The sequence below is a fragment of the Halichoerus grypus genome, chromosome 9 (assembly GCF_964656455.1).
Source record: "Halichoerus grypus chromosome 9, mHalGry1.hap1.1, whole genome shotgun sequence".
Taxonomy (NCBI): domain Eukaryota; kingdom Metazoa; phylum Chordata; class Mammalia; order Carnivora; family Phocidae; genus Halichoerus; species Halichoerus grypus.
The window spans coordinates 49,537,272-49,564,564 of NC_135720.1; the positions used below are offsets into that span (position 1 = coordinate 49,537,272).

Consider the following 27,293-nt stretch of genomic DNA (forward strand, 5'->3'; position numbering starts at 1 on the left):
TCTGTGAATTTAAATATATGTCTTAATTTTGAAAGATACCTGTCAAAGCTGTGAGTGGTTAACTTTTCACTAGGCCCCAAAATGTTTTTGACCTTCTGCAAAAAGTGCATATAGGCAAATACAGTTTTCCATTTGATTCCAGAGGGCTCACAGACTTCCTGAAGCCCATCATCCATGGACTGACAAAGGATAGGACTGCCTCTGAGTCCTAAATTAATAACTTCAGCCTGGTTGCTTGCTTTGGTATTTATTAGGGTCTAGGTATTTATGTAACATCTTATTTGTATGACTTATTAAAATTCTTCTAGAATATAGGTATTAAGCAAATTTCTTAGACTCTGATATTCTTCTCATATGGAAGGCTTAGTGTCACGGTGGGATCATGCTAAGAGCACTTGCCTCGGGAGCTCTGATAACTTTACAGCCCAGTGGAGCAGTAGGAGATAACGCTTCTAATCATTACAAACAGCTTCTAGGTAATCCTTAAACAGCATTTAATCTTCTCCATTCTTTAATGCACATACAATCAGCATAATCATATTAGTGCTGAGTGAGACCTTACCTCATATAGCAGCTGTTTCATTACTAACAGGTGGGGATACTTTCAAGTTATCCAGACCCTGATTATCCATAGTCTCTACTCTTCCCTGTCAAAAGCCACTCCTAAGTGAGTATTTCACTGCTCTGTAAAACCACTTCTGCTGAGTAGTCCAGCAAAATAAAAGTTACTAGAACATCGTTTTGCACCTTGTTAGCAGAGCTCCTTGCAAAATATTTAGGGAAGAGGACAAAGTTAAACCTTTTTTGAGTTTAATTCAGGATCATACATGTCCATGGTTGATAACATACAGAGAATCAGAAGTTGGCGTGATTCTGATTATAGTTACTTTGTTTAGCCTTTAAGATCTTTAAGAATTCAAACCAAAAAGCACAGACTCACAGAATGTCAGAGCTGGAAGACTACTTGGGTGCTATTTAGGTCGGCAGTTTTCACACTGTTGGGAGGAACCAGTGCAGGCACATTCTCAGGTACTGCCTAAAAGCACATTGTACACAACCAATGAATTATTGAACACTACATCCAAAACTTAAAAAAAAAAAAAAAATTTAAATAAATAAATAATGATAATGAAAGCACATTCCCCTAAGATAAGAAACTTGTCTAAAATTCCCAACTAGTCAGCAGTGGAGCCATAAAGTAGTACTCAGTGTCTTTTGATTCCTAGCTGGTGCTTTCTCATTAAGTCAGAATTCACAGGTGTTTTATGATTCCGATCAAAGAAATTTATTCATCATTTCATTGAAATATACTGTATGAGGGCAAGTCACTCTAGAATATGCATTATCAATGGTAACAGTATCACCCTAATAGGTACAAATAGGGAGCAAAACTTAAATAGTACTTAGATAGTACAATGGGTTTAGGCCCCACAAAGTTCAACCCAACCCAACAATATTTTATTCCTTGCTAATTATTTTCTCTTATTATATTTACTTTTTTAACTTTTTTCTTTGAGAAGACAGTAATGACAAAAGATTGAGAAACACTGCTTTAGGGATAATAGATCATTGAGAGTGAGGAGGTCTGGATTCTCTTTCTAGCTGTACTCCTAACTGATTGCATGGTTATTAACAAATCACTTAGCCCCTCTGAAGCTCAGTTGCCTCATGATCAGAATGAGAGAAATCTGATAGATGATGGTGAATGACCATTGCCTCCCTCCAATTTCAAAAGTGCTGATTTTATGAATCTTGGGGTCTAACTAAGGGAGATCAGTTACCAAAGCATCAAAATTACTCTGTTAGAAGGGTGTTTCTCTTTCTAAAGCAGTTAATGCATTATTGTCCATTTAGAAAGTATAATAAACACACTGCATTTCTTTTTTTCAATTAAATGATTTTTTATTAAAATATAATTGACATATAGTATTAGCTTCAGGTGTACAATGCAGTGATCTGACAATTATATACATTATAAAATGCTCACCATGATAAGTGTAGTTACCAACTGTCACCATACAAAGTTATTACAATATTGACTAGTGGTTCAAACAGTTATTTTATAGAATAGTGGTTCTCAATCGTATTTACTGCACCCTAGTGGGATATGACCTACTCCCATTAGTTAATAAGAGCTCTCTAGAATCTCTTGGGTCAACTATACTCAAATAAATTAAAAAAAATAAAAAATTTTTAAAAAGAATCTCTTGGGAAATTCATCTGATTATAGTTAAGAAAGGCCTCTCAAGTTATTCTAATATTCCCACTCACCCTCTACCACGTGAAAATCACTGCTCTATATGTGTACTTGGATCTCTCAACCCAAAGATAAATGTTACTTAACTAGATTAAAAGCACCAGTGACAAACAACTTCATTTTAAAACCGTCTCTTTTTGTAGGCTAGTCACCTCCATTCTGTTAAGTGACCTTCCATTAATCTTGGCCAGCTGTCTTGAAGCTTAGCTCCAAATAAAACTGGCCAAAACAACATAGATGGACTCAAACCCACTAACTACTGGGTAAAATCTCTTATATATACCCTATAATAATAACTTTTAAGATATCAAGTTCATCGAGGTATAATTTTTAACAAAAAAGTGCACTATTTTTAAAAAGAAAATACGCAGTGTATATAGTTCAGTATATACATGTATAGATCCGTGTAACCAGTTACCACCTCAGTAAGGGTCCAGAACATTTCTATCAACGTAGAAAGTTCTCTTGTACCCCTTCACAGTCAGTCCCTCACTTTCATCCCCTACCACCAGGCAACCACTTATCTGATTCTATTACCACAGCTTAGTTTTTCCCGTCCTAGAGTTTTATAGAAATGTGTATATATGCACTTTAATTTCAAAGTGTCTTCATCATCATTGCACCTGACCTTAATTTTAAGCATAGTGATCTTTTAAAAAACAAAAGTTTGGCAGTTACATCTCAAGTTAAACATACCCTTAGCATATGACTCAACAATTCTCCTGGGTATTTACCTAAAGGAAATTTAAATTTAGGTCCACACAAAGTCTTGATGTAAATGTTTATTGCAGCTTTATTTATAATAGTCCAAAACCACAAACAATCCAAATTTCCACCAGAGGGTGAATGGATAAACAAATGTGGCATATCCATACAATGGAATATTACTCAGCAATAAAGAGGAACTAGTTACTGTTACTTCAGCAACATGGATGAATCTCAAAAATAAGCTGAAAGAAGCCAGACATAAGAGAGTACATACTAGGGCGCCTGGGTGGCTCAGTTGGTTGGGCGACTGCCTTCGGCTCAGGTCATGATCCTGGAGTCCCTGGATCGAGTCCCGCATCGGGCTCACTGCTTGGCAGGGAGTCTGCTTCGTCCTCTGACCCTATCCCCTCTCATGTGTTCTCTCTCTCTCTCATTCTCTCTCTCAAATAAATAAATAAAATCTTTAAAAAAAAAAAAAAAAAAAGAGAGTACATACTATATAGTTCCATTTATATAAAATTCTTGAAAAAAAAAAAACTAATCTGTAGTAATTGAAAGCAGGTCTTGTGTTGCCTAGGGCTAGGAGTGGAAAATTATTACAAAGGAGTACATGGGTCTTTTGGGGGATGATGAAAATGTCCTTAGTTTTCTAAGATATCATAGATTTAGTGGCTTAAACAACAGAAATTTATTTTCTCACAGTTCCGGAGGCTCGAAGTCCAAGGTAAGTGTCGGCAGATATGGTTTCACTTGAAGCCTCTCTGTTAGGCTTATAGGTGGTCACCTTCTTTCTGTGTCCTCACATAACCTTTCCTTTGCTCATGTGCATCCCCTGGTGTTCCTTTGTATATTCAAATATTCTCTTTTTATAAGGACACCAGTAACATTAGGCTCATCCTCACCACCTAACTTAGGGCCTCTTTTTAACTTAATCACCTCTTTAAAGGTCCTATCTCCAAGTATACTGGGGTTAGGACTTCAACATATGAATTTTAGGGGGACACAGTTCAGCCCATAACAAATCTATGCATTTGTCGGCATTCATGGAACTGTACACTTAAGACGTATTCATTTTGTTATATGCAAATTATACCTCAGTAAAGTTGCTTTTGAAAATAATCTTTCAAAAGGGAATTTTAAAAGCTATTTTAAAAATAAAGCTATATTGGTGTAATAAGCATCAGATGAGCCTAACAACAACAACAAAAAAATTATAGAAAGCTGGATCAAAGTATAGCCTTTAAAATTAATTTAGATTGAGACCATTTTTAAAGACCTTAAGTAATACTGAATAAATACTCATTTTCTTAAGCTTTTCGTATCAGACTCTAAGTATTGTCTCCAGTATTGGCAGAGAAAGCTTTTCCAAAGAAACCATCCAAATGAGATTTAAAGTCCAATATAAAAAACATTTAAGAAATATGAGATTGGTTTATGTGGCCCCAAGACTAGGAACAAGAATCTTAAGATAATGTTTCAAGATATTGTCCATTACTATTTAATATCTTTCCATTAAAATTATAGGGGCGCCTGGGTGGCTCAGTCGTTAAGCGTCTGCCTTTGGCTCAGGTCATGATCCCAGGGTCCTGGGATCGAGCCCCGCATCAGGCTCCCTGCTCAGCGGGAAGGCTGCTTCTCCCTCTCCCACTCCCCCTGCTTGTGTTCCCTCTCTCACTGTGTCTCTCTCTATCAAATAAATAAAATCTTTAAAAAAGTAAAAAATAAATAAAATTATAAGTGAAGGGGCGCCTGGGTGGCTCAGTCAGTTAAGCATCCAACTCTTGATTTCAGCATAGGTCATGATCTTGGGGTCATGGAATCGAGCCCTGCATCAGACTCTGTGCTTCAGTATGGAGTCTGCTTGAGATTCTCTCTCCCCCTCTGCCCTTCCCCCTGCTCTCTCTCTCTCTTTCTCAAAATGAATAAATAATAAAATTTACAAAAAAATCATACATGAAGATCAACTTTATAATCTCTCTTATTTAAATATATTTATTAGCTACTCTGTTGGTCACAGATTGTGTATTATAAAGTTAACTGGATTATGTTAGAGAAAAATACCCAATACTTTTGTTTTTTTGGTTTTTTAGTATTTTTTGTATTGCAGTTTTTTATTTATATTAGAAATCTTTCCTTCTTGACCTGCATATACTGCTGTTGGAATTGTACATTAGAAGTCTCTTCCTTCCTGTCAATTTTGTTGTAAACCTAAAAAAAACTTAATAAATGTAAACTCTTAATTTTACTATTTGAATACCTTTTAAGTATACATATAAATGACAAAGCCTTTTATAAAATAAATTTAAAATAGCAATATTTTTTAAAAAAAGAAATATCTTTCTGAAATTCAAATTTGACAGTATCTTTCAAAAAATATTTTTAGTGGGGCACCTGGGTGGCTCAGATGGTTAAGCGTCTGCCTTCGGCTCAGGTCATGATCCCAGGGTCCTGGGATTGAGTCCCACATCGGGCTCCCTGCTCAGCGGGGAGCCTGCTTCTCCCTCTGCCTCTCTCTCTCTGTCTCTTATGAATAAATAAATAAAATCTTCAAAAATATATATATATATTTTTTTAGTGTATACCATTTACCCAGAAATTTCACTGATAGAAATTTGTTCTAAGGATATAATCAGAGGTGTGACAAATTATTATATATGAAATATTAGCAAAAAATTAAAATAACCTAAATTTTCAATGATGGAGGTTTGGTTAAATTATAATATCCATACATTGAAATACAATACAACTGTTAAAATAATGTAAAAGAACTAAACAATGTGGGGAAATGTTAAGATGTACAACTATATGGAAAGAGAAAGTTATCTAGCAATAATGATCTTTGATCCCAAGTGAGAAGAGATTTACAGATATACCCAGAAAGATTTGTAGTGCCTTTTTTCTGAATGGTAAGATTAGGTGGCTGTTTTCTTCTTTGTGCTTTATGTTTTGTAACACTTCTTCAGTGAACATATATTACAAAATATGTGTGTCTTTTTTAAGTTGGGTGGTTCTGAAAGGAAATTTCCTCCCATATCACAAGTAAATTTTCCATTTCTTTATAATCACATTTTCTCTTATTTTATGACTGATGTAATTGTGTGTCATATAAAGCCATTATTGTCTAGGAATGACCCAAGACCTTGGCAGCTCTGACAGATAAGCTGGTCTGTGTGTAGCTAAACTAGAAATATTAAGTGTCTTAAAGATCTGTAATAAGCAGGGCACCTGGGTGGCTCAGTTGGTTAAGCAACTGCCTTCGGCTCAGGTCATGATCCTGGAGTCCCGGGATTGAGTCCTGCATCGGGCTCCCTGCTCGGCAGGGAGTCTGCTTCTCCCTCTGACCCTCCTCCCTCTCATGCTCTCTGTCTCTCATTCTCTCTCTCTCAAATAAATAAATAAAATCTTAAAAAAAAAAAAAAAAAAAAGATCTGTAATAAGCTATACAAGGAAAGTATGGTAAAACAAGAAAGCTTAAATAGGAAGCAACTTAATAAGGCAGAGTAAGAGGGGGGGAAATGTTTTTTTTGGTGTTAGAGTATTAGCCAGGAAAGTTACTCTTGATGAAATTTTTTTGTTACAATGACCTCCTCATTTTTAATCTTCTTAGTATGTTTGTGCTACTGAAAGGAGCCACTAAGGAGCAGTCTTTTAAGATTGGTCAGGAAATTGCTGAAGCTGTAACTGCTACCAATCCTAAACCAGTGAAATTGAAGTTTGAAAAGGTAAGAGAAATGTAATTAATACTAGTAATCACATAAAAAAAAAAAATACTAGTAATCATGTATGAAATTTACATACCTTCTAGAGATTTTGGACTTGCACAATACATTTTCAGGATCAGTAATAGTATATGGGTCTACAAAGTGTTAAATTTAAAATATTTTCCCTTAGTTTTGTGCAGTTTTCTCAATTTTTTAGTAATGTCTTTATATAAAGAAATAAAAAGGTTGTTCTAGTTAACTGTTGCTGTGTAACAGACTACCCCCAAATTTAATGGTGTGAAACACCCTTTTTATTAATAATGCTTACAGATTTTATAGGTCAGGAATTCAGAAAGGGTGCAGCAGAGATGGCATGTCTCTGCTCCACAATGCTTAGGTCCTTAGCAAATGTGGCATATTCATACAATGGAATATTACTCAGCAATAAAGAGGAACTCCTTAAAGCTGAAGGTGATCCAACCAACACCTAATGGCTGAAATCACCTGAAGCTTGCTCACTCTCATGTCTGGGGGTTGATGCTGGCGGCTGTTTGGAACGTCATCTGGGGCTGTCGGCTGGAACACCTACACTTGGTCTTTCCCTGGGACCGTGTGTTCTTCCTCACAGCATGATGGGTCTGAGTTCCAGGAATGAACATCCCAAGGAAAAACAGACAAAAGCAGTTTTGCTTTTCATGACCTTGTCTCAAAGTCACACAGCATCATAGCCTGTCTAGATTTAAGAGAGAACATAGACTCCCATCTCTTAACGGGAAGAATGTCAGAGTCACACTGTTAAGACCATGTGGGATGGCAGATACTATTTCTTTGGATAGTGCAGTCTGCCATAAGGACCTTAGACTATTTTCATTTTACTTTAGATATCAAATATGTATTTAGTTCTATAAAAGATACTAAGCTAGGAGAGGTGTGGCATGCAAAGAAGCATAAGACACAGTCGCACTCTCTAAGAGCCAATGACCTAAAAGGAAAGATTAGAAACCTTTTATTTTAAACTTACAGAAAGTCTCATGAGCGCAATCTCCCTAAACACTGTAAGAGCACAAATAAAAGGAGGTATTATTTCCTCCTGGGCTGTATGGGGAGACTCCATGTAGGAGGTAATATTGCACTGTGTCTCAGAAAATGGTTAGAATTTCAATAGGCAGCCATGGGGCTGCAGTCATTCTGCATAGAAGAAAGTGGTATGTAGGAGGATATGAAGTTAGAAAAGCACAATATGGGAATATAGAGTACAGGGAGAGAAGTCTAGAAAATAAAGTTAAGACCAGGTTGCAGAGTGTCTTGAATGCCAAGCTGAAGTGTTTAAACTTAATTCAGAAAAGTTTATCGAACAAGAGCATGACATGATCAGAGCTGTTTGGGGAGGATTGTTCTCATGGTGATACACAAGATGGATCGGGAAGAGGGGCATCTCAAGGTAGGGTGCAACCTGTATAGCCTGAACTAGGGAAAATAAAAAAGGGACAATTCAAGAGGTACTGAGAAAGAAGGTTGGGTAGGAGTTAGAAATGGTTGATTTAAGAGAACAGGTATGAAAAGGGTAAAAGTAACTATACCGGAGCAAGAACTGTGCTAGAAGAGATTTCAAAAAAGACTAGGATATGGTATCTACCCTGAAGAGTGGGCATTCTAATTGGTGCACAGATGGGGAGAACAGCTAGAAAACAGTGAGAATGAGTGCTGTCCTAGAAGCATACACATGGTGTGGACACTCGCTCAGCCCATCTGGCAAAGTGAAGAGCATGACATGTTTAGAAAATAACACCAGACATGAAAATTTACCTGACACAGATCATAGACCTAACATAAAAGCAAAAACTGCAAAACTTCTTAAAGAAAATAAACATTAGTTAAGGATTATGATGTATATGTTCATGATGAATATTGATCTGTAGTTTTTTCTTGTATTGTCTTTGGGACAAAAAAAAAAAGGCTAGTTTCATAAAATGAGTTGGAAATGTTCCCATGTATATAAGATTAGTACAGTTATTTTTTTTTCTTAAATGTTGATGGAATTCACCGGTGAAGCTCTCTGGTCCTGACATTTTATTGGGGGGATAGGGAGGGAAGTCATAGATTTTTAATTACAAATTTAACATCTTTAATATATATTGAAATATTCAGGTCTTCTTATGTCAGTTTTGATAACTTGCAGTTGTCAAGGAATTTGTCCATTTCTCCTAGGTTGTCAGATTTATTGGCATGAATTATTTATACTTCCTGTGATTTTGATTTCTGTAAGATCTTTAGTGACATCCCTCCTTGATATTGATAATTTGGTTTTTTTTCTTTTTTTTTTTTTTTTTGCCTTGATCATCTAGCTAGAGGTTTATCCATTTACTGAACTTTTTGGAAAACCATTTCATTAATTTCCACTCTTTGTTATTTCCTTCCTTATACTTACTTTGGGTTTAGTTTGCTTTTCTTTTCCTGTCTTCTTAATTTAGAAGTTTGAATCACTGATACTAAACAAATATTTTTTAATGTATTTTAAGATATCTATTTCCCTCTAAATACTACTTTAGCTTCAAATTTTGGTATCTTGTATTTTCATTATTACTCATTTGTTTCAATGATAAAGACCTAATGTCTAATGTCATTTAGAATTGTTAAGTTCCAAATATTAAAGGATATTCCAGAGATCTTTTTGTATTTCTAATTTAATTCCATTGTGGTCAAATAATGCACTCTGTATGATTTTAATGCTTTTAAGTTTATTGAAATTTGTCCTTTGGTCCAGCATATGGTCTATCTTAATGAATATTCCCATGTGACCTTAAAAGCTATCTGTATTCTGCTTATTGGAATGTCCTGTAAGTGTCACTTAGGTCATGTTAATAGTGGTGGTGTTGAAGCCTTCTGTATTCCTAATGATTTTCTGTCAATTTCTAAGAGAGAGTTGCTAAAGTCTCCAAGTATAATCATGGTTTTGCCTATTTCTTCCTTTTTGTTCTGCTAGTTTTTATTACATAATTTATAAGTTTTCTTATTAGGTCCATACACATTCAGGATTATTTATCTTCCTGACAGATTTATATTTTTATCTTTGATAATATTTCTTGTCTTGAAGCCTACTTTTTCTGATATTGATATAACCACTCCAGCTTTGTTTTGATTAGTGTTAGCATGTGTATCCTGTTCCATTTTTTATTTTTAACCTATGTCCTTACATTCGAAGTGCACTTTTAGTAGTTTATTGCTGTGTCTTACTTTTTGATCAGATCCAATCTGATTACTTCTGCCTTTTAATTGGAATGTTTAGACCATTTACATTTAGTGCAATTATTGATAAAGCTTGGGGACAGAGGAAAGGACCAATTTGGTAGCATTAAAAGGGGGTGGAGGGCACACAACCATTAATCTAGTAATTTATCCAGTAGAATAATCCATGCAAGGTTGTTCACTGGAACACCGATTGGGAACATCCTAAATGACCCACAGTAGTAGGTAACTAGTTACATAAATTGTGATACCCTCCCATAATGGAATACTATGTATCTACAAAATAAACTGAGCTTTCTGTACTAGGATGGAATGCTCTCCAAGATACATTAATAAATGAAATAAAGTACAGAATGATATATATGGTAAGCTACCATTATGTGTGTAAGTATCTCTGGAAGGGTACACAGGAAATCAATAACAGAGGATACCTCTAGGGCAGGGAAAGTAGAGGCAGGAGGACCAGTACATTCTCTTATAACTTTTAATTTTGTACTTAAAATTTTTAAATATGTAGGTGTTAGAGTAATTTTTAATTGTTTAAATAGATATGATTGACGACTTTTGAGAGAGCAGTGTCAGCTACAGTAAGGGCAAAATTTGATAGTGCAAACAAAGGAGTTGAGTGGTAAGGAAGTAAAGACAATTCATTTTGTGTGCTTTCCCCTCTAAATGTTGTATCATGAATTTAATTGGTGCTAAGCCATATTTAGATTTTGTATGTGTGCGATTAATATTTGGTTAAAGACATAAAAAGATATTCATGGTAGGGGAGAATGGTAATTGAGAGGCATTTTGTTAATCCATTACAGCTATATTTGCCCTGTGTCTTACAAACAAAAAAGAGGTATGTGGGTTACATGTATGAAACACTGGAACAAAAGGACCCGGTATTTGATGCAAAAGGAATAGAAACAGTCAGAAGAGATTCCTGCCCTGCTGTTTCTAAGGTAAGTTTTACCTATCTTGTTTTCATCTTTAAGAAGTAAGTTGCTAAAGAATCTGGTGAAAATCCTTAAGCACACATCACGGTGGCCCTCCTAGCCTCTGTGACTATGTATAACTATCAGTGGAGGAACAATATGATTTTTGAGAATTTCATTTCTAATGAAAACAACTTGATTTTAGTCCTTAGTTTCTGACTTCTTCCCACACCTTACCTTTTATCACAATTGCTAAAAAAAAACACATAACTTGGTAAGAATTTCCTGCCTATCACCTGGAGATGATAATATGTTATCATATGACAACACCCAAAACCTAGAGAGCAGGATAAAGAAACTAGCAAAAGAATAATTTTATAAGTAGAATAATTTTATAAGTAGTCCATTCTAGATAAACTGAAATTTTATTTACTTGAATGATTAAATACAAGTTCGATTTCTGAACAGTGGTACCATAAATTACCTAAATTTCTCAACCACAGTAATTTTAACCATAGTATTTTCTATTTTTTCTTTACTCAGGCCCAGACTCCTTCTGTAACAAACCAAAAATAAGTGGTATAAATGGAACAGTACTCTACCCACTGATTTTTTTTAATTTTTTTATTGTTATGTTAATCACCATACATTACATCATTAGTTTTAGAGGTAGTGTTCCATGATTCATTGTTTGTGCATAACACCCAGTGCTCCATGCAGAATGTGCCCTCTTTAATACCCATCACCAGGTTAACCCATCCTCCCACCCCCCTCCCCTCTAGAACCCTCAGTTTGTTTTTCAGAGTCCATCGTCTCTCATGGTTCGTCTCCCCCTCTGATTTCCCCGTCTTCATTCTTCCCCTCCTGCTATCTTCTTCTTTTTTTTTTCTTAACATATATTGCATTATTTGTTTCAGAGGTACAGATCTAAGATTCAACAGTCTTGCACAATTCACAGCACTTACCAGAGCACATACCCTCCCCAGTGTCTATCACCCAGTCACCCCATCCCTCCCACCCCACCCCCCATCCAGCAACCCTCAGTTTGTTTCCTGAGATTAAGAATTCCTCATATCAGTGAGGTCATATGATACATGTCTTTCTCTTTTTGACTTATTTCGCTCAGCATAATACCCTCCAGTTCCATCCACGTCATTGCAAATGGCAAGATCTCATTCCTTTGGATGGCTGCATAATATTCCATTGTATACATATACCACATCTTTATCCATTCATCTGTCGATGGACATCTTGGCTCTTTCCACAGTTTGGCTATTGTGGACATTGCTGCTATAAACATCGGGGTGCACGTACCCCTTCGGATCCCTACATTTGTATCTTTGGGGTAAATACCCAGTAGTGCAATTGCTGGATCATATTCTACCCACTGATTTTTATAAGAGCATAAAAAGCACAATAGATTGTTGTCAATGTCAGTCAGTATATTATGGTATATATATATAACGTTATATGAATTTGAGATATTATTTAATACTAGTTTCTGAAGAGATATCATCCAATGCATTCTTTCTCCAAGGGTAGAATTGTACTTAAGCCAAATTAGCAAACTAAGTGAGTAAATATGCATTGGTTCCAGGATTCATAATAAGATACAGAACTTTAACCTAGAACTAATTTAAATTCAATCCACTACATAAATCCACTGCATATCAGAAATAGTTCCAGCATAGAAAATTCCATCACAATTAATATATATTTGTTGACACTATGAAAGCAAAAGACTGATTTTTATTTCACTGCTTGGTGATATGACAAACTTCTGTCTGTCCACCTGAGTCTATAACAGGCAAATAAAAAACAATACATGAAATCATGTCTGGCTTCTTGTGCTTAAGTATTTCATGTTACTCATTACATAGCAAATGTTTTATTTGCATGTTATTTTGATATGATTTTCCTCAAACTACCTGATACTCTGTTTTTAGAAATAGCAAGCTATATAAGATCTCCAAAATATTTTTCAATTTTTAATCATTTTTACTATCCAGTTACTATAGAGTAGATTGTTTAGGTAAATGGCAAATTACCCAGTAGTTACATAACTGAAAATATAACAAAGATGAAATGTACTAGGGGATATTTTTCTAAACATATCCTTTTTTTTTTTTTTTTTTTAAAGATACTTGAGCGTTCTCTGAAGCTGCTATTTGAAACAAGAGATATAAGTTTAATTAAACAGTATGTTCAGCGACAATGTATGAAGCTTCTGGAAGGAAAAGCCAGCATCCAAGATTTTATCTTTGCCAAGGAATACAGAGGAAGTTCCTCTTATAAACCTGGAGCTTGTGTGCCAGCCCTGGAACTTACAAGGTAATGACACACACCACAGCAGAACTCTCAGTATCAGCAAGTGTAGTCCTGGGATTCTGAGTGGTTTGGCATAGATGAAGACAGCTAGTCCACAGGCAGTTTCTTCACCTGCCCAGATGAAGCCTCACTAAAGGTAAATAGATGCTCTCCCATACTTTGTAAGCTCTGAAGAGGAAGAAGGAACTCCTCTTTTGGGCTTCCCTTGAGAAACTACTACATTCAGTGAAATTATAATCTGGTACAGAGCTTGAATTGTTGTTTTTCCACATCAAAATCACTAGGTAGTCCTTAATATGGGTCTACCAAAGCACTTTAGAATGATACCAAATGGTATCATTCTAAAATCCAATCATCTAACCAGCTAAATTTTCTCTTCTCTTTCACTGTTAGATTTATGATAGTTCTTACTCTTTGGAGATAGAAAACATTTTAAGCTAGTTGATATCTGGCAACTCATGTTGTTTTTCAGGTAGCAATGATTTACAGTGTAAGTTGTTTTTTTTTAAGATTTTATTTATTTGAGAAAGAGAGAGCACAAGCAGTAGGGTGAGGAAGGGCAGAGGCAGAGGGAGAAGCAGGTTCCCCGCTGAGCAGGGAGCCCGAAGCGGGGCTCGATCCCAGGACCTTGAGATCATGACCTGAGCCGAAGGCAGACTCTTAACCAACTGAGCCCCACTCAGGTACCCCTACAGAGTAAGTTTTAAACTCTTACATTATGTCTGCTTGGTGCTCATTAAGTCAAGTGTATATAGCTCTCAAAAAAAAGTTGTAACTCTGGGGCACCTGGGTGGCTCAGATGTTTGGGCATCTGCCTTCAGCTTAGGTCGTGATCTCCAAGTCTTGGGATCGAGCCCCACGTCGGGCTCCTGGCTCAGCCAGGAGTCGGCTTCTCCCTCTGCCTCTCCCCCTGGCTCATGCTCTCTCTCTCTCTCAATCTCTCTCTCTTTCCCTAATGATAAATTTAAAAATCTTAAAAAAAAAAAAGTTGTAACTGTAACATAGAGGTACCACTTGTATTCTCATGGTTTCATAATTGTTTAATTCTCATTTAATTTTCTGGTAAGATGCCTCCATAACAGTTTTTGAATGAATATTTATGTGGATTTAAATAGGAAAATGCTTACTTATGATCGGCGCTCTGAGCCTCGAGTTGGAGAGCGAGTGCCGTACGTCATCATTTATGGGACCCCCGGAGTACCACTTATCCAGCTGGTGAGGCGCCCAGCGGAAGTGCTGCAGGACCCGACTCTGAGACTGAATGCCACTTACTATATCACCAAGCAAATCCTGCCACCTCTGGCAAGAATCTTCTCACTTATTGGTATTGATGTCTTCAACTGGTATCATGAATTACCAAGGGTAAGCCTACCAAATAGTATACCTATGCTATATGACTGTAGAGAGAATTCACTTGCAGTTTCCAGTAGAACTGAAGATTTTATTTATGTGCTGTGAGAGGCAACACAGATGCTCTGTTATCCTAAACTGGCAAAGTGCCACAGTCTTCTGCAAACGCCTTCCCAGCTTCTGTCACATTGGCCAAATTATAGAATATTAAAATAAATTCTGCACTATTTCAGTGATAAACACTTAACTAAAAAATAAGTCATAATAAACCAGCTAATAAAAAGTAAATGAAGGAGAGCAAAAATTCCTTCAAAATGTGTGTTTAAGAAATGTATATAGTATGTAGTATCTAGACATAGTGCTGAAGAAATCAGACTAAAGACTAATGTTAAAAGAACATTATGCTCGGGGCACCTGGGTGGCTCAGTCGTTAAGCATCTGCCTTCAGCTTGGGTCATGATCCCAGTGGGATCGAGCCCCGCATCGGGCTCCCTGCTCAGTGGGAAGCCTGCTTCTCCCTCTGCCACTCCCCCTGCTTCTGTTCCCTCTCTCGCTGTGTCTCTCTCTGTCAAATAAAATCTTTAAAAAAAAAAAAAAATGTATATATATATATATATATACTAAAGTGAAACCTCGAACTTGGAATCTTGGCCAAGGGAGTTTTGCTTGAACTGTTAGTTAACTCACTGGCAGCCTGAAGGAGCAGTCTGTGATCGGATAATCATCTGGGAGACGTGAGTCTCAGAGAGGAGCAGTTTTTATCTACTGTTCGGAATTGGATCTGCTCAGTCATCTGCTATTGTCTCAGGCTATGAAAGACTGATGGTATTCAGGCAAACTAGTAAAAGTTGATCCTCAAATTACTATTAATTTCTCAGCAAGCACGTATGGCCTCAAGGAAAAGAATAAGCTAGGAAACAGGTTGAAGCTGTGCTGGCCGCCGTCTGTCGTGCTGCGTCCCAGCTTTGCACCAGAGGCTTGGACGACTTTTCATTTCATTAGCAAGAATGCTAAACCAATGGCATTTGTAAGAGGCTAACCTAATAATAACTTTGATGAATAGTGATTAAAAGATACCAGAAGGAGACCAAGGGTATAATAACAACATGATGTTATTTCAGTGTCAAAAGAGTACCAGAAGACAGATCTCTGAAACCAGTATTAACTTTCAATGAAGAATGCTTAGGTGAAATATATCTAATTACATTTGGAATGTTCCATGTTTACTCTTGCTTGGATTTTGCACCCTCCTGCCTAACAAGTTATTTTCAACCTTCTACTTGCCTTGTTTCCCTGGCCCAGTTGTGTAGCCTTAAACAGTATCCACTCTCATCCTGGATTTCTTCCACTGTCCTCTCTAATCTCCAGTGTCCTGTATGATCTCATACATCGATGTAGCTCAACCAAAAAACGGAGTGACAGGAGACCATTTTTTTTCCCCAAAAGAAAAGGAAAAAAAAGAAAAATATATATATGTGTGTGTGTGTGTGTGTGTGTGTGTATATATATGTATATATATGTGTGTATATATTTATCTATATATATATCTGATGATATTAACATGTAAGTTCTGTGAACGGAAGGATTTTGTTCATTTCTGTAGCCCTATTATCTAGAACAGTCCCTGACCTATAGTAGCTACTCACTATGTGTTAGAATGAAATAATGCCTTCGTAAACCTGTAATTAGCATGACAGTAGCAGCTCTGCTGTGAAGCTGGATCAGACTTTTTTTTTTTAAGTTTTTTACTTTAATTCCAGTATAGTTAACACACAGTGTTCGTTTAGTTTCAGGTGTACAGAATAGTGATTAAGCAGTTCTGTCCATTACTCAGCGCTCATCATGATGTACATAAATGTACTCTTTAATCCACATCACCCATTTCACTCATCTCTCAGCCCACCTCCCTGAGACTTATTTCTGAATTGATGTTTTTATAGATCCAGAAAGCCACCAGCTCCTCTCGAAGTGAACCTGAAGGGCGAAAAGGCACTATTTCACAATATTTCACTACTTTGCACTGTCCTGTGTGTGATCACCTGACGCAGCATGGCATCTGTAGTAAATGTCGGAGCCAGCCTCAGCATGTTGCAGTCATCCTCAACCAAGAAATTCGAGAGTTGGAACGTAAACAGGAGCAACTTGTAAAGGTATGACCTTGTTAGATAGACCCAGAATCCCAAACAATCTGATTCTTTAGGGAAATGTCATCAATACTTGAGATATAGTTTGGGATATAAAACTGGGTGAAAAGTGGACTAAAGATTCTAAGTTAATAAACTTTTAAAATATCAAAAATATCATAATTGAACTAAATTATTACCAGATGGCTTGTTTTGGATACTAACCCTTTATCAGATATGTCGTTTGCAAATATCTTCTTCCATAGGTTGCCTTTTAGTTTAGTTGATTGTTTCGTAACTTATTTTTTGTTTTTATGGAATAGTGTATTGTGTTTATTAAAACTCAGAACTACAATGTTCTTCTACCCAATTTCTTTTATAATAGTATTTTTTTTAAAGGAAGTACCAATTTCTCTACCATATCTATATACCATTCTCATAAAAATCTGATTGTCATAGAGAATTGCTAATAAACTTGGAAGGCTCACAGTTCTGAGAGTCCAGATAGAAAATAGTTAACATGATTAAGTCTTAATCTGTGCCAGAGAACTGTCACAAATGAGTAAACTGTCACAGAGGGGTTAAGTAATTTGCCCTATGTTACATTGCTAATAAGCAGCTAATAAATAGCTGCTAATAAGCAGCTGGCTGGAATACAGACATAAAATGCAGAGATGATTTTTCAGATGTGGGAATTCTAGCAGAAATAACAGAAATCTCTTGAAATAAGTTGGAAAATGGAATCTGAAGAAAAATTATCTAGCACATTTTTTAAAAACAAAGTAGTGTATTTCTTAAAGGAATGATTATATCTTACACCATCATATTTTGTATTTTTAGCTTTCAGGCTAGAGAAAACAATTTTGGAGTGGAGTTTGTTTTGTCTTGTTTTAGAAAAGCAATATATAAAGTTATTGAAATGTTTGAAAACCAAATAATTTGGTAGGTAGTGTGAGTTAGTGGAAAATGAATCATGCTGATAATAAAGACATCAGGATTCTAGTCTGGACTTCATAATATTGGCCTTGTCCTTTGGCCTGTTTTATCAGAATGCTCTTTTATAAGCCCCTCTAGCTCCGGTGTTGTAAATTCTCTTATACAATCATTCCTCACAGTCCTAAAGTAATCCAAACCAGTATGTGAAGGCCAGGCTCTGCACCTTGTCCTCAAGGTAAAGAAGCTATTGAATCAAGACAGAGTGTCAGTCCACAATCTCAGTAAAACTTAGCTGCCACAAAGGTGAACAGGGAGAGAGAAGGCTCTTAAGAATTTGAATATTATATAAAGATGATTAAGGGTTGGTAAAGCACAGACTATTTCCTCTGCACCATTCTAACTGCTGCAGTTAGTACTGGCAGGAAATTCTTAAGTTTTAGAGAGCACGGCCAGTCATCCAGAATCCATTAAACAGATCTCATTAAGGATGGTGGAATCGTAAAGGTATGATTATTTTGATGCAACCACAGAAAGCCCAGCTTGTTGAAATAAGCTGATTCTTCCCTCTCCCCTTCCACCCTCTAAGTAGTTCTTAAACATCCTCAGTTTTCTCCTTCCCTTCTGTTATCATCCATTCTCTCTCCCCTAAAGTCCTGCGACAACCTCCTACCTGCCATTGTTTCCATTCTTTTTTTTCTTAAGATTGATTTATTTGAGAGAGAGAGAGTGCGCATGTGTGAGTGGGGTGAGGGGCACAGGGAGAGGGAGGAGGAGAGAAGCAGACTCCCTGCTGAGCACAGAGCCTAACACTGGGCTCCAGCTCACAACCCTGAGATCATGACCTGAGCCGAAATCAAGAGTTGGAGGCTTAACCGACTGAGCCACCCAGGCGCTACTGACTCCATTCTTAACACAAGCTAGAATTATATTTTAAAAGTACAAGTCTGGTGCTTTCTCTTTCTCTCTGATAAAATTCAAACTCCTTAGGTGTGCTTTATAAGTCTGTCTCCATTCTGGCACCTTCCTGCTACCTCTCTGTCAGCATTGCTTACCCTTGTCCCTGTTACACTCGACCCTCCATGCATGCCATACTGCACTTTTAGGTCCATGAATGCACTTTAATTTCTCCCCTGTTCTGGCCTTTAGAAATCCTATTCCTTCTGTCTGGAATGCTTTCCTCTACCACCATTAATCATCATCTACAAGGAATCAGCTTGAACCCCTAGACCCGGTGAAGCCTTCCCTGCAGTGGGCTCCTGCCATAACCTGTTCTGCTTTGCTGTGATGAGGTGTAGGTCTGTCTTCCCCCACTAGAAAGCAAGGAGCCCAGTGAGGGTAGAGGCCCTGCCCCTCTCTCACTGCTGAGACGGCTGGGCCTGAGCAGAGTCCAGCCCCTGGGGGTAGTCTGTAAAAATCTGAATGAATGAACAGCTTCCTGCTGAAAGCACAGCAGTATGTCACTGGCGTGATTACCAAACAACTTTTAGCCACTTTGTATTAGTTTAAGGTTCTAGTTGGTGCAACCACTGAAGTCCACTGGATGTTCCCAGCTTCTGTTTTATAGGTTGCTGCCCTGGTGATAGCAACCAACCCTCATAGAAAATTCTCTTGTTGGCTTCTATTACAAGGCGCAAATGTGAGCAGGACCTCCAGAGCTACACTGAAGTCAAAGGCTGTGATTGGTCTCTTCCCCGGACCTTCCTGTCTTCTGCCCTCAGTAACATACACCGCACTAGTCGGTGCCATCGATTTAACTAGAACCCTCGGTCAAGATTAGTTCTTATTTCATATAGAAATAGTTTAAAAGAAGGGATGCTGTTTATAAATAAGGATGGTTCATCATCTTTCAAAAGATATTTTAAACTTTAAAGCATTTTTTAAGAGAATTAAAATGTGTGTCCCCTGTGTACTAAGTAATCAGTAGGAATTTTCATAAAGCAGAAATTATAGGAGATATAATAAGAAACAAATATTAGTAATAGATTTTCATATGCTTCTCCGCCCAAGAACAATCAAGTGATCAAAAAAGTAGAGAAGATGTAAACAACATATGGTAGAACTTAAGATTATATATCAAACTCTGAAACCCAATATTATAGAATACACCTTTTTTCAAGCGTTACAACAAATGTCAAAAAAAATCGACCCTATGTTAGTCTGTAAGGAAAGCTTTAAAAAGGAGCACCTGGGTGGCTCAGTCAGTTAAGCGTCTGCCTTCGGCTCAGGTCATGATCCCAGGGTCCTGGGACCGAGACCCACATCAGGCTCCCAGCTCAATGGGGTGTCTGCTTCTCCCTCTGCCCCTCACCCTGCTCATGCTCTCTCTCTCTCAAATAAATAATATCTTTTTTTTAAAAAGCCTTAATATATTTCAAGAAGTTAGAAATATTAGACATTTTATCAATACAATGCTATAAAGCTAGTAATTCATTATAAACTCAGAAAACAAAATGATCATTCCACTTGGAAATTTTAACTTTCTCTTAAACACTACACACAAGATTCTAGACAGCCATAGCAGATCTGATCTCAGAGAGAAATTCATTACCTTAAACACTTTTAATAATAAACATGAAAGAGTGAAAATGAATGAAATAAGCAACTGATCAGCTTTATTTTTTTCAAAAATTTTCAAAGGATAGCAAAAAGAAAGAAAGACTAAAGCAGACTTTTTTTTTTTTTTTGAATGTCTGCCTCCTTATGAGCTAAAAAGTAAGTATCCAGGTTGTAGTGTTTCAAGTTTTAAACATAAGCTGAATTGAGCTATAGTGCTCCAGGGTTTAAATCACCAGTAATGGATCTTGAAACTAAAAATTGAGTTAAATTTAAAGAGGCAAGTAATTCCATCCTGGCTTATCAGGCACATAGAGTGCATAAATATTGATCAGTTTGCCCGGCACCTGACACATAGCTGTAATACAGAAGCTCTGTATTTGGGAAGAGATGGGAGCCTCCTGGCAGAGGCTCCTTGGTGAACAGCATAGTCTTCCGAGAGCACGCTGAGTAAGTACACAGTTTCTCAGCAGTTTGCTTGGACAGTATTCTAATACTGAATACAGTAACCAGTCTGCTCAGGAAAACGTGCCCTTCAGTTGACTGGAAGATACTGGGGCAAAGAACAAAAATGTTGAGACATCTCTAAAACAGAAGCTCTTTGAGATACAGATCCGAGAATTAACTAAAGTAGTTTGATTTCTCTCTTAGAAGATCATCTAGAGTAGAGGCAGCTGTTTGGTATCCATTTTGTAAATCACTTGGATACAGTATTCAAATAAAAAATCCAGCCTGTATTTGCTTGATCCTTGGGTCCACATTTAATATCCTTTTTAATTTTTTTAATGGTTTTCATGTTTTATAATCTTTTTAACATATATATGACCTGAGACTTTGTTAAAAATCTGATCATTGTATTAAGACATAAATGCTTCTCCTCTGTTAAAAATTGCCTTATTACTTTTCTTTAGGTCAAATCTTATTAAACATCAGAATCACCTGGGGGCCCTAAAAAGTACACATCCTTAGGCTCTTTTGCCTGGAGATTCTGATTCATTGGTCTGGGATGGGGCTCGGGTGTCAGTATACTTTTAAGCTCATGTATAGCAAGGTATGAGAACTGGTCTAGACTACTACTTTCTAATTAATATCTTTTGGGGTTTTTTCCGTACTGGCACTTTCTCTTCTGGAATAAGAAAATGGATCACTTTTTTATTATTGGCACCTAAAAAGATAAATCTGAGTAATTTGAAAAAAATAGTGTTTATAGCTCATTTAAAAGACAGTCTTTAATGGTAATTGGGTCGCTTATTCATGGATCTTAATATACCATTGACCCTGAACAACATAGGGGTTGGGGTAACTACTCCCCTCCCAGTCAAAAACCCACATAGGAATTTTGACTGTCCAAAAACTTAATTACTAATAGCCTACTGTTGACTGGAAGCCTTACTGATAACAGTTGATTAACACCTATTTGGTATGTTACATGGATTATATACTGTATCCTTAAAGTAAGCTAGAGAAAAAAAATCACAGAGAAAAACTTGAGCTTCCTTGTAAGAATTTTGTAACATTTATAGTAGTGTACTGTGAGTTTATTGGGAAAAAAAATCCATATAAAAGTGGACCTGTGCAGTTCAAATCTATGTTGTTCACGGGTAACTGTAATATCCATTAGGGTAGGCTAGGCTTCAGAGATGAAAATTAGTGAAACTTTCTGTAATGTATGAAGTCTCATATGTCTGCCAGTAATCTATGGTGGGTCAGAGAGGAGGGATTATACAAGTTTGTTGTTAACACATATACATAGGGACTTTCCTATTGTTTTATGTATTCCTCTTATACTTTCAGATATGCAAGAACTGTACAGGGTGCTTTGATCGACATATCCCGTGTGTTTCTCTGAACTGCCCAGTACTTTTCAAACTCTCCCGAGTAAATAGAGAATTATCCAAGGCACCATATCTCCGGCAATTACTAGACCAGTTTTAAATTGTCAATATCACAGAATTCCAGGTGCTATTTTTTTTTTCAGTGTTTACCACTAAACTGTTGTGCATGGTGCTTTCTCAACTTTCATCGAGTCAAGTATGTTCACTGTCTCTTATCTGAAGACTGAAGGCTTTTATGCTAACTGAATTAAAAATTGTACTTGTTGATCTCTGAATAGCTCACTTCTTACAATGTACAAATTCTTCATCCTTTTATAACGTATGTGTTGACTTTGCTCCAGTATGTGTAACATCTTGTAAATCCATTTGAGTAGATGATATTTACTTCCCTGTGGAAGGAGCACTGAAAACCTCTTTAAAAAAAAAAAACAAAAAAAAACAAAAAAAACATTCGTGTGTTTCCCTTGAACTGTCTGTGTCAAGACGTGTTACTTAGAGATACTCATTCACTTTATAATTTTGACTGCGAAATATTTTGTAAATACACTTTTTTACTTTTCAAACAACTGAGTAAAATAACGTGCAATGAATTTTATACAAATGATTTTCAAGTTGTTAGGTATATTTCCTCTAGGTTTTGCTTGACTCAGAGTAGAGTTGTTATTTTGATCGAACTGTGCAAACGATAGTACCATGTGTAGCATTTTGACACGTTATTTTCTAAAACCGCTGTCTTGCTTTAGCTCTTCCTGGGGCGTCGTGAGGAACTGTGCAAAGACATTTTGTTACAAACCTGTGGGCCTGTTGCAATACTTTAAAAATAAATTTTATTCCATTTTTGCTTGTTTTGTATAGACATTTCTATTGCTTCTAAATATGCTTAAAATATTTTCTTTCCTTATGTACTGTACAGTTAATCTTATTTGCCATCATCTTGAACACAAAATGTGTATTTAGAATATTTGTATAACTGTATAAAATGAAAAAGGAATTATGTGGTCAGTGCATTGTTTTCTAAACTGGAAATCATTTTGTTTTAAAAGTTAATGGAAACCATATTAAAGTTGAATAAAATATGAAATACGGCAGTGTGATTATTATCTTCCTCTGTTGGTTACATCTTACCCTACTCTTTTCTGAATTTTAATATGGTCAATTTAATTGATGCCGCAAATTCCCTCACCCAAAACTTGAGGATAAAAAAAAAAGTAGTCTAGAAAAAATTCAGCTCTCATCCTTTTATAGTTACAAGAATCTACTTGTTTGTTTGTTAGTAGATTTTCTGTGTACACTTTCACTTAGATACAATTAATGGTGAAGCCAGGACTTTCCAGAGGGACAGCAATAATTAATTACATTATTCCTTTTTTTAAAATTGCCCATTTTTTCAATAGAAAGCAGTTCTTATTTTAACATAGAAAGCTCATCTGGTTGTATACCAGAAATAGGTCTTCCATTGCCAAATCAGGACTTCCAGATACTGCGGGGGGATTCGTTTTTAAAAATGAGATGGTAAATATGGAATCACAGAGCTACAAATCCTGTTTCTGCACATATTTCCCCTAAGTTCTGTAGAGATGAACCCCACTTTGAAGGACTTTTTTTTTATTTGGGAGGCTGGGGCTGGCCCTCAGAATTGGGATTCTGTGACCCTTGCATGGCAGTCATTGGTAAACTTTTCTCTGTCTTTTCTAAGCTCTGTGCTAGCAGGACTCCCACTTATATCAGCTTTCCCATAGTAACCAGATACGGTATTCTCAACAGAATAACTGTTCTCCAGCTCTTTATAATTGAACACATCCAAACTAACAAATGGTTATCAAACCACGAGGACCCAAAACTGGCTCCATTTTACACTCTTCCCATAATCTCTGGTTCCCTTCTCGTAGGAAGTACATCCCTTGGAACACCGTCCTCAGAGTCTGCAGCCTAACTGCCTTTTAATGAGATTCATTTGCTGTTTCAGTGTCACCTGTGTTGAAACTTGGACTGACTTGACCAAAAAAAAAAATTTTGCAAGAAGCTTGCAGCATACTTTCATAATCATTTTCCCTGCCTTTTCAAAACTAAACTATTATAATCAGCTATTAATAGTTTTGTCTTTCACCCAGACCACAAAAAGAAAAACTATTTCTGAGTAATGCTGGAGAGAGAATGTCATTAAACATGCCCTTAAGTTTGTTAAAACATCATTTTCTCTCATTCTGCCCACTTCCCACCAGTGCCTTTCCCTAGATGTAAAGTATTAACAAGAGCTACTTACAACTGTCTCTCTGTCCCACCCCCATAGAGGTCCCAGTCAACGGTGGGAAAGAGGCAAATGCTAATATTCAATTCTGTATGAACTTCAATTTTCTATGTCTGTGAAGAAGGTCAGGACATAAAAATGTGAACACAGCAGTTACAGAACTTTTAGACGGAATAGTCCTGCCAGGGCTGGAGCAGGCCACCCAGAGAGTCTGGACTCTTCGGCCCTGCCCGGGGTCACAGGCCCCTTGCCATGAGTCTCAGGAGGTACACAGTCCCTGCCATCAAGTGTGCTGCCCTGATGACCTAAAATTCTCTTGCAGAGCTAGATTTTATGCCGGTAAATTCTTACAGCTCTGTAATCTTGATCTTTCCATCTTCTCATTTTCATAATAACTGAACTACAGGGATATTCTTTTAGGGCCTATCAAATAAGCTTGTAAGTTCATTTCTCCACTTCAGAATAGTATTTCTTAAGATACTCACATATTTGATTTTATAAAGTAAAAAGCCTGACTACAAATGACATCAGGGCTCTGCCACGAACAGGGGGGAGAGAGAAGGCAGCAGTGCACAGTAGCTATTTTGGGGCTACATATGTCCATCTCAGCCAGACCTGGAGGACAGTCAGCCTGTGCGCTCCACTAGTGCTCCCCATGACATCTCATCCGACGCCCCTGATACGATGAGACGTGGCCTTGAGCCATTTGGGGTTTCATAGACATGAATGAAATCTAATACCACTAATGCCCCAGAGTTCTGCTTAGTAAGTGGCTTTATACAGGAAATTAGTCATGGACCGTCTCTAGCATTTGAGGTCTGAGGAGGCAGTCCTAAGACAGCACGGAATCCGCTGTGTCTGTCTTGTTGCCTTGTCCATTCCCATAAGCTCTCTTGTCACTTGGGCCAAGCTCCAAGAGTGGCTTACAGAGCAAATATCTTGAGGAACTCTCAGATTTATAAAATCAGGTTTCTGTGTCTATTTGGGGAGGAGAGAATGTGACCAGGAAGAGAGGAGGCATTTTTAAATCCAAATACTATCTTACTGCCTGAGTCTTCAGCTGCACTTGCTACTGATGCCATCACAGTGCCTCTACTGGGGGGAAGGATGGGGAGATTCCAGGGAAACAGTGGGCTGGGAGTAAGGAGACCCAGGCCCCAGTCCTCCTAATTGCTACTGCGAATGCAACACTTTGGAAAAGCCACTCATTTGGTCATAGAGATTAAGAAGTTTAAAAACAATCATTCTTTGAAAACAGGATAATACCACCTCCCCTGATCACGTGATAGAGGCTTTATGAACGGGTATAGGGGTGGATGCAAAAAGTTACACAAATGTAAAGTATTAGTTATTCAGTAAATATTTACTGAGCACCTAAGAGACGCCGCACATTTTGCTCATCTAGAGATACCAAGGTAATCCACTGTCCTCACGTGTGTCTCAATCTATTGGGAAAGACCGATAAGTAATGACAGTGGTTTTTGTTCTTTTGGTTTTTTGGTTTTTGTGGGGTTTTTTGCCTCTTCCTCTCCTATAGGATGAACCCAAAAATGAGAAAGAGAAAGGCAGCATTATCGAACTCCAGAAAAGCTTAGGAATAGAAGACCCCAGGTGGGAACCAATTATTTAAAGTGAGCAGACCACCCTGACTCCACATACGTAGGTGACCACGCCCACCCCCATACAGTTTAGTCTTACTCTATAGCAAATGAGAACCAGAGGGGCACTGAACTTGGAGACACTGGGCACTGATGGGGGCAGGACTACATATACCACGAAGAACAGGGGAATTAACTGGCAGTCTGCATCCTCAACAATGAGGTGAGACCCTCTGCCCCACACCCTGCCAAGGTGCAAAACACCAAAAGCCAAGTCTACATTCCCATATCACTGTGTGTTTCTTTGGCTCATAATAATTACAGGTTTGTTTGGTTTTTTTTAAAAGATTTATTTATTTGTCAAAGAGAGACAGCACAAGCAGGGGGAGCAGCAGGCAGAGGGAGAAGTAGGCTCCCCGCCAATCAAGGAGCCCAGTGTGGGACTCGATCCCAGGACACTGGGATCATGACCTGAGCCGAAAGCAAATGCTTAACTGACAGAGCCACCCAGGTGTCCCAATAATTACAGTTAATTGTGTGTGCCAACATTTGATATCAGTGTCTCCATTAAATTCTATATATCATGAAGTCAGAGATCATGTCTGATGTGCTCCCCAACATAACCCACCACCAGCATAACACCCTTAGATTACTGATAAATAACAGTGAATTGAAGGGTTTAAAATGCCCACCTGGTGAGAAACTGACAGCAATTCCCCTAAGGTCAGAAATAAGACAGGGATGTCCACTCTCACCACTATTTTTTAACATAGTATGGAAGTCCTAGCCTCAGCAATCGCACAAGAGGAAGGAATAAAAGGCATCCAAATTGGTAAGGAAGAAGTAAAACTTTCACTATTTGCAGATGACATGATACTACATATACAAAACCCTAAAGACTCCAACAAAAGACTGCTAGAACTGAAAGAATTCAGTAAGGGTTGCAGGATACAAAATCAATATAGAGCAATCCACTGTATTTCTATACACTAATAATAAAGGAGCAGAAAGAGAAATTAAGAAAACAATCCCATTTACAATTGAACCAAAAATAATAAAATACCCAGGAATAAAGTTAACCAAGGAGGTAAAAGACCTGTACTCTAAAAACTATAAAACACTGATGGAAGAAATTGAAGATGATACAATTTCATGCTCTTGGATTGGAAGAACAAATACTGTTAAAATGGCCATACTACCCAAAACAATCTACAGATTTAATGCAATCTCTGTTAAAATACCAATAGCATTTTTTTCACAGAACTAGAACAAATAACCCTAAAATTTGTATGGAACCACAAAAGACCTCAAATAGCCAAAGCAATCTTCAAAAACAACAAAGCTGGAGGTATTGTAATCCCAGATTATAAGACATACTACAAAGCTGTAGTAATCAAAACAGTGTGGTACTGGCACAAAAATAGACACACAGATCAATAGAACAGAATAGAGAGCCCAGAAATAAATCTTCAATTATATGGTCAATT

At 37.2% G+C, this 27,293-nt stretch overlaps 1 protein-coding gene across 4 annotated transcripts in view; it reads left to right on the top strand.

Moving 5' to 3' along the window:
• The window catches only part of REV3L (REV3 like, DNA directed polymerase zeta catalytic subunit), a 179,791-nt gene extending 156,750 nt beyond the window's left edge, over positions 1–23,041 (top strand). For all 4 annotated transcript variants that reach the window (XM_078054859.1, XM_078054860.1, XM_036105337.2 and 1 more), the window contains 6 exons: positions 6,573–6,687; positions 10,725–10,862; positions 12,976–13,166; positions 14,279–14,525; positions 16,454–16,663; positions 21,920–23,041. In XM_078054859.1, coding sequence (XP_077910985.1) covers positions 6,573–6,687; positions 10,725–10,862; positions 12,976–13,166; positions 14,279–14,525; positions 16,454–16,663; positions 21,920–22,060 — 1,042 coding nt within the window. In that variant the 3' untranslated portion in view covers positions 22,061–23,041. The remainder of the gene's footprint in view (positions 1–6,572; positions 6,688–10,724; positions 10,863–12,975; positions 13,167–14,278; positions 14,526–16,453; positions 16,664–21,919) is intronic.
• Positions 23,042–27,293: the final 4,252 nt, after the last annotated feature.